This window comes from Trypanosoma grayi (genome assembly GCF_000691245.1).
Source record: "Trypanosoma grayi strain ANR4 Tgr_121_V1, whole genome shotgun sequence".
NCBI classification, from domain to species: domain Eukaryota; phylum Euglenozoa; class Kinetoplastea; order Trypanosomatida; family Trypanosomatidae; genus Trypanosoma; species Trypanosoma grayi.
The window spans coordinates 22,590-30,308 of NW_008825740.1; the positions used below are offsets into that span (position 1 = coordinate 22,590).

General features: G+C 53.0%; 4 protein-coding genes across 4 annotated transcripts; all 4 read right to left on the minus strand.

Moving 5' to 3' along the window:
* Positions 1-250: 250 nt before the first annotated feature.
* Positions 251-1,363, minus strand: DQ04_01211090 (elongation of very long chain fatty acids protein 4; the record flags this gene model as incomplete). The annotated part of the gene is made up of 1 exon (XM_009310390.1): positions 251-1,363. One exon carries the CDS (start codon positions 1,361-1,363, stop codon positions 251-253), a length of 1,113 nt encoding a protein of 370 aa, XP_009308665.1.
* Positions 1,364-1,672: 309 nt separating this feature from the next.
* On the minus strand, positions 1,673-2,431 carry DQ04_01211100 (hypothetical protein; the record flags this gene model as incomplete). Its single annotated transcript, XM_009310391.1, has 1 exon — positions 1,673-2,431. The coding sequence occupies one exon, from the start codon at positions 2,429-2,431 to the stop codon at positions 1,673-1,675; it is 759 nt and encodes a 252-aa protein (XP_009308666.1).
* Positions 2,432-2,714: 283 nt separating this feature from the next.
* Positions 2,715-4,658, minus strand: DQ04_01211110 (polyadenylation/uridylation factor 2; the record flags this gene model as incomplete). Its single annotated transcript, XM_009310392.1, has 1 exon — positions 2,715-4,658. One exon carries the CDS (start codon positions 4,656-4,658, stop codon positions 2,715-2,717), a length of 1,944 nt encoding a protein of 647 aa, XP_009308667.1.
* Positions 4,659-5,335: 677 nt separating this feature from the next.
* Positions 5,336-7,576, minus strand: DQ04_01211120 (hypothetical protein; the record flags this gene model as incomplete). Its single annotated transcript, XM_009310393.1, has 1 exon — positions 5,336-7,576. One exon carries the CDS (start codon positions 7,574-7,576, stop codon positions 5,336-5,338), a length of 2,241 nt encoding a protein of 746 aa, XP_009308668.1.
* Between the last annotated feature and the right edge of the window lie 143 nt (positions 7,577-7,719).

Consider the following 7,719-nt stretch of genomic DNA (forward strand, 5'->3'; position numbering starts at 1 on the left):
TTTTTTTTTCGGTAGGGCCCACAACGATGTTAAGCAGAGTGACTCCGCTCCACGAGCCTCCCTTTCGGTCAACGTCATATATTTAATAATACAAAGATGTTTTTTTTTTCCTTCTTACCAAGCGAACAGTGTAGTTATATATCCATTGCCTACCTTCCTTGTTGGTAGCAAGTGTCTTTGGTGGACTCAGTGAGACTGCGAGCCATACAGTCTTCCAGACCTCCAATGCTGTTTGCTGCCCCCATCCCCTCTAGTTCTTCTTGTTTTTCCCCCCTCGTCCAGCACGACCCTGACTCTTCCTGGAGTCCACAAAGACAGGTTGCTCCTTCAATTGATACGCTGGACCCGGATGCTTCTTGCTCGCCTTCGCGCTGGAGCCGTTCTTCGTCTTCGAGGGCTCGCCGCGGGACCGCGCTGGCTTCAGATGTACTGGAGCATTATCGCGCTTGGGTGCGGTGAGCAAGAAGTTTCCAAAAAGGACCAGGAGTGTCAGCATGTACACAAAGAGGACCTGCAGAAGACCCGCATCATAGTTAAGCTTCTCACGGGGAACGATGTATAGGTCATACACAGACTGTATGCAGTTCACACCAAACTGCACCATCTGACCCTTTGTTATGAAAAACCTAAACCGATTCAAGAAGCGTCTGATTTTCCCCTCCTCAAAAAGGGTAGTGAGGAAGTAGTATCCGTACATAATGACGTGCACGGAGGAGTTTACCAGGGCGCTCCAGTATGCCTCGCCACCCGGGGCAAGAGCGCAGGTAACATACCAGAGTAAGAAGACGCTGGAGTGGTGGTACAAATGTAGAAAAGTGATCTGATGGGTGTTCCGCTTCAGGCACATGACAAATGTATCCACCCACTCAGGAACCTTACTCATGTAGAAGAGCCAGAGAAGCTTTGCTAGTCGCCATTCCGCATGGCTCTCTCCAGCTGCATTGTTCCACAGGGAGTAGTTAGCCGCGCGTGCACTAACAAATATTGCAACACTCATGTAGAGCGACAATGCGTAGAGAAATAAGTTGTGCGCGAGGAGGAGCAATCGGTATTTGCCTTTTCCCAATATCTTTGAGATGACCAGCAGCACAACGACACAGGCGAAGTAACAGAGTATACTGAACGCAACATACCAGAAATTCAAGAATGGCAACTTGCCTGCGAATGGGTGGCGTCTTGCCTCAAATGCGGCAACCCAGGAATCTACCTCGGGGAGATATGACTTCGCAAATGCCGCAAAAGCATCCGCGGATGGCCCAACAGTGGCATACGTCGCCCGAGAGAAGGCATCGATAAGACTGTCAGGGAGTTCGATTGCAGCAGCAACCTGTTCCGCTGTTGATTCAGAAATAAACCGCTGCATCTTGTTGCACAAGTGTTCTTTTACTAGAGAATGATGGCGTATTCCCCCCTTTTTTTTTGTTTGACACCAGACAACAGAAATGAGACAAAAACAAGAGAGGCACACACATCCACAATCAAACACACTCACACAGCGTGGTGCAGTGAAGCACGCATACGCACCTGCAACTCTACACACACACACACACACAGAAGCCTAGTAGCTTGTTGCGTTATGCCGGGGAACAATACCTCCAGGTAATGAGAAAAAACAACGAAAAAAGTAATACTACTGGATGAGGATAACAACAACAACAACAAAACTGAGGAGTCATGGTACCACATCAAACAGTGGGAGAAGTGCGCCCTTAAGGAATGCATGCAATGCCCCCGGGTTACACGTAGCAGTGGAAATATCTTTGTTCGTTATTATAATGGGCGGAAACTGGTTATGCTCGCGCCCCAACCACAGCAGTTCTCTTGGGAACAACGATGAAATACGCAATAGGCCGACAGTTTGCCATACATCCTCCTTGCCCGCCTCTTTACCTTCCCTTTTCAACGTACTCCTGTTGTTCTTGTCTGCATTCCGCGCCTTGTCGTAAAATGTGACCTTAGACAAGAGAAAGGTCTCCAGCTTCCGTGGGTCCTTGGCGTGTGTGGCGTCCAAAAATGAGCATTGCTGTTGCAGGGCCCGTAGAAAAGGAAAAGAGGAATAGCACTCAGGCGGCTGCCCCAAGTCAACACTTACCTTGATGGCTGCCAACTGCTCAGTCAGATCTTGACGGATCCAGAGCAGAATCCGCTGATGCACCTCCTCCTCAAGCTCAGTGGTTTCTGACGACTGGTGAATAAAGAATGTAACGAAACCAAACTTCTTCTCCAGTGGCTCCTTATACATTTGGAGCCGGTGTGGGACAATGCGGCAGCCCACAGCTTGGAGCTGCTTTGCAGCGTCGGTTCCCGGTTTGGGAACGATCATTGGAGCCACTTCCGACACGTTCAGGTCAAACGGGGCATTCGAAAGGACGCAGTGAATATAATGAACGGCGGCATCGCTGTCAAAGTTGAGCGACTCAAGAGCGGCCATGTGGAATCACCTAAACGCAGCACCCACCCCTACTGGTGTGCTCTTTTTCTTTTTGTGTTCTTCCTGCTAAACAGAGCACACGCAGTGGTCAAAAAGAAAAGCACCCCAAAAAGAAAAAAAAAAGCAATTAAAGAAACTACACCCATTTGATTATTTTTTTATTTTATTTCGATTCTCTCTTGACCAAAAACGTTTCATTTAACTCAACAGACTCCCTCGACACCACCAAAGAATATATAAATCACTCATCCCTCACAAGTGACAGCAGTGATACTGACAGTCATCACCACCGTCGTCTGCGGCGAGTGGCAGACCACGCATTCACTACGCTAACAGTGCTCTTTATACCTGTGACATCAATACCGCGACGTTTCATATCCTCGTAGAGCTCCATTACCATTGAGTGCGGCTCCATCCCTTGGGGTGGATGGTGCCCCGCTACCTCAAGCAGTGTTTCATACAACCTTTTTGTCCCCACCACATGCCACTCCATCATTTCGTCATACAACGCCCACATTACTGGCCAATCCTGCAGATGCCGACTGCGGTGTACTAAAATCTCGTAGGTGCGGCCATTAGGAGGAGTCCGCCACTGCGGTGGTTTGAGTGTTGGACGCTGTTGTTTACCTCTCGTAGTGTCCTCGCTTTCCCCACTTGCATTGTCACCTGCTGGTGGCGAACCAGCCGATAGTAACAACGGTACACCACGGAACTCAACAAGAAGACGCTCAAACCCCGAATCCTCCTCATCGCCTCCGCGAGTGATATGAAGCATCTCATTGTAGACATCAGCTGTACGTTCACTTTCGGGGCACTCCTCATACCATTGACGTGCGCGTTCCAGTCGTTTCCTTCTGTGTGCATCATACTCCTCCTTTGTGACTGTGCCATCAAGGCGCTTGTCGTTGCCATTTAAACAGTAGTGCGGCTGCCGTAGCGCGGCAATAAGGGAACTATAGATGTTGCCCTTCCGTGGCACCTTTAGTTTTTCCATCATATGCAGTACACGGGCCGTCGACTCTTCCGAAGTACAACGCCGCAGAAGTCCTCCAAAATCTCCAACCTTGAGTCCTTCGCCGTTGATTGCGGTGTCGCTGCTTTTCCCGTCGCCTTCTCGATTTTCATTTTTAAGTGCATCAGCGAAACGGGCAGCTTGGGCGGCGTGTTTGTTGCGCCCATCAAGCTGCAATCCCTTTTTCTTTGCCCAGTCCTCCAGTTCCAGCACAAATGTCCTACGGAAGGCCTTTTCCCCATCCTCAGTGTATTTCTTGGTGTCGGTTAGAGGGGAAATGATATCCGATGATGTGGTACGGCGCGCCATTGCAATGCATTGGTTTATCGTCCGCGCATCCATGTGAAATTCAACAAAGCCAATACGCTTCATCACATCCCAGACTCTTTCAGCTTCGGTCACACGGTGCTTGCTAAGTAACAGTTTCAGCAACATGTAAAAATGCCCACCACCCCACCGTAGTATGCCACGATGCGTCGGCAAGTTCATGGAAACTGCGTTCGTTGGTGTGGTGGCGTTAATGCGACGTAGTGTTTCAAGGGTCTCCTTCCCTTCACTCTCTGCGGACTCAGTGGCCAGCGCCGTGTCCTGAACACTTTTGCAGCCCGTCTCAAGAGCAGTCTCAAATAGACGCATGCCTCTTTCCCAGTTCCCTGCGAGGAGACAATCACGTAGACTATCCATGAGACCATACCGTGCTCCCTCTGCCTTGCGCTGCTGCTTCACGACATGCAAAGAGTTTGTGTCGTGCGCAGCCCCAGCACCGACGATCCCACGCACGGTACGGCTCATCATCCACGCGTTACCGTCATCACCGCCGCTGCCGCTGCTGCTGGTGGTCGTGGCGGCGGCAGAAGCCGGCGTGGCCAGAGTTAGTCGCGCTGGTGATGCAGTAGCTGAAGCATGAGCAGGGGCTGCCTCTCCCTCGGCTGTTGCGTCATTCCCAATAAACACCTCACCCGCAATCGCCTCTCTGTGATGTTTATCCTTCGCCATTGCGGCCTTCGTCGCCTTTACCATTGCTCCAAAATCCGCCTCGTGGAGATTCAGTGCGAGGTCCAGCTTGCTAGGGTCTATCCCAAAGGACGCAGTCCCCTTAGAACTCGTATTTCGTGCAAAGTTTGGGGTCCCACCGTTTGTTGAAGACGCAGTGCAACACTGCAACTCCAACGGTGCTGCGAATCGACGAACGGCGTCCACGAAACAGCGCCGCATCAATTCTCAATGTTTCTCAAGCACCTTCTCTATTCCTTCTTTGCGGCCTACAGAACAGTCATACTTTTGTTACAAATGTTGCAAGAGAAAGGACATGTCACTTCATAAGGGAGAACAAACGGGCTGCATGGAGCCACTCAATGCCGCTGCTGGCAACACTCACTCTATTACGTTTATGTGATTTCTTCTCTAGTAATCTACTTCTCTGGTTTGCTTCCGTTAGGAGTTATGAATCTTGTTTATTTCCTCCGCTTTGCTCTCCTCGTGATCTATCAGTGAACTGGCAAACATTAAACTCAGAGAGAACTCGCACAAAACAAACAGTAAAGAAATCAAAAAAAAAACAACAACAACAAAAGAAGTGCACCCCAATGCCTTTTTTTTTATCTCATTTTCTTCTCCCCGCCCCAAGCTCTCCCAGGTTTCAAAGTGCCGCGGACGCACGAAGCACACGACGCCTGTGCGCACGCCTTTGTTCAACACGACGAAACAAGAACAAAGCCAAATGGCTCAGAGACGCGGTTTCTGTGCTTCTCGTCCCCTTTATCTCGAGCATAATAGAGCGGCGCCGAAAAGAGAGAGAGAGAGAAGGCAAGGAGAAAGAGGTGCCGTAAAGTATCNAGAGAAAACAAAAACAAAAAAGAATTGTGTGAGTGGGAAACACTTTCCTCCTGCTGCTATTTTGTGTGACGTCTCTTAAAACGGCGCTGGCGGAGCAGAATTCTCTCGCGATTCTTTCTCGACACAACATTCTTCAACGACGGCCGGAACGACGACGAATTCCTTCTGTGGTGTGACTGTGAAGAACGTTTGGTGGTGACATGGGGGAGGTTTGGCATCGAGTTCCTCAGCGATGGTGCAGCAGCTACCGTGGATGATGTCTGTGCCTCGGCGTCAGATTCAACGGTCTGCTGCTGCTGCGTGTTCAGCTGCTCCAGCTGTGCCTCTCTCTCCTTCTTTGCCATTCGGGCAGCCGCCTTTTTCGCAGCTTTTTTCGCCTTCCGTTGATTTTTCTGTGCACTTTTGGTTGTGGTATCATGCAGATGACGTTCCCAGTATGTGTAGTCGTAGTAATACTTGCGTGGGCGTGCCGCAACGCGCTGTGAGATGGAGGAGTTATCTGTTAATACCTCCGAGAGTTGTCCGCTGCCGAGGGTCCGCGACGGGGTGCGAGTCACTGAGGCATCAGCGGCAATGAGGAGCTCTGCTTCCTCACGTACATCCGACGGACAGCACTCCATCAGCCGCTCAACCACTGACTTTCTGTTGGTGAGCGACCGGGAGAGGGAGCGGACTGCACTGTTTGGCGTGCATCCGTCCATCGGCTCTTCCCTGCGTACATCTCCATCTTCGGCTGCAGTAATATCAGCCAAAGGGGTGTGAGGATACGGCGTGGAGCGACCCTCGCGCGGGCTCATCGAAAAGGGGGCTGACACCGCCGCCTGCTGACCACGTACAGGGGAGGGAAGCTGAGAGCGCAGCGTAACCGGCCGTGGCATCGGTGACACCTCCAGTGACATCCCCGGCGCCATTGTTGTCGCCGTGCCCTGCGAGAACGACATCGGCGGCGGCGGCGGCGGCGGCGTGGGGGTGTGCCGCCTCGGCGCCTCCGACGGGGTCGGCGTGTGCGGCTGCTGAATGGATGGAGTGTAGGGCGCTGGCAGGTCGCCTGAGACCAAAACTAAACTGCCGCGCCGCCCCTCCACGCGGAGCGTGGCGCGCTGATAGCTGATGGAAACCGCCATCTCTCGCCGCGTCGCCTCCAGCTGGTGGTACGTGTCAAGCAGTTGTAAACTGGGCGTCGATGGGGCACTGATGCACTCGTAGAACTGCTGTGATTGAACGCAGCTGTCCACTTCAGGCACGGGTGTAGGCGCCACGCATTCCACCGCCGTAAGTGTTGCGAGAGGAACTTCCGCCTCTGTTTCCTTCTCCCGTAGCGTTTCATCATCGTAGTCAAACAAAAGCTGACGACGTTCGCTTTCCACGATTTCCTTGTCTGGTGACTCTGTCGTCGTGGAGCTGCACTCGTACGCGTGTGAACTGAACGCCGACGCTCCAGCCACCTCTTGTACGTATGTAACAGCAACATCTTCTGTCAATGGGGTTGGTACGGGCTGTGTGGCGGAGTGGATAGCATCATCCCCGTATGTTTCTGCGACGTCCTCCTCGGCGCGCTCTTTCATGTCATCGAGAGAAACACCAGTGGCAGTGGATGCTCCATCCTCTTTCTCTAGTTCCACCACTTCTTCCTCATTGGCGGAGACAGAAGCCGCAACAGCGTCGTTCTGTGTGGGATTCACCTCGACAAAATCTTCCTCCTCTGCGCGTCGCCTTGGCGACTCCTCCGCAACAGCCGGGTGTGGCAACGCCTCGTCATCATCATTGGTGGCCACCAAACAACGTTCGTCATCGTTCGTGGCGTGCAGTTCCGCCTCTGCCGCCCGTTGGGCAGCTGTGGCGTGCTGCGGCAGAGGGGATAGGGAGGCTGCCACCACGCTGGAGCGGCGTTGCGGGGTGCGTGGCATGCGGAACTCACTGATGCGGAAAGAGAAGTTTTCCTCTTCCTCTTCTTCTTTCTTGTCCTCCACCGTTGCCACAGGCAGTGTCGCTTCCGTCGCCTCTCGCCATTCCACGTGCTTGGCGTCCGTGGACATCGGCAGTGTAAACGCAGGGAGAGGGTGTGCCGCATTATCCGACTCCACCGCGCGCAGCGCAGGTGCCAGCACCTCGACTAGTGTACGGCTGTTGTCGTCACTCCGCGCAGGTGAGAGTGGGGTGTGTGACGACAGTTGCTTGAGCGGCGAGACGCGGTGCCTCATCGGTGACCCGCTGCACATGAAGGGAGCTTTGCGCTCGCCAACGTGCTCACCGTTGCTGCGCGAGTGGGAGAAGCGCGCATGTCTGGTGCGTGGCATCGACTGCGACGTCGACCGCGAACGCTTCAGAAGTTGCCTTGCGTCACTCGCCTCAGTGGCCTGCGGCAGAGGGGCCGGCGAACCCACACGCGTTGTTGCAGGGGAGTTGCCGTAGGACCTGGCGTGGGGCAGTGAGGCCCGCC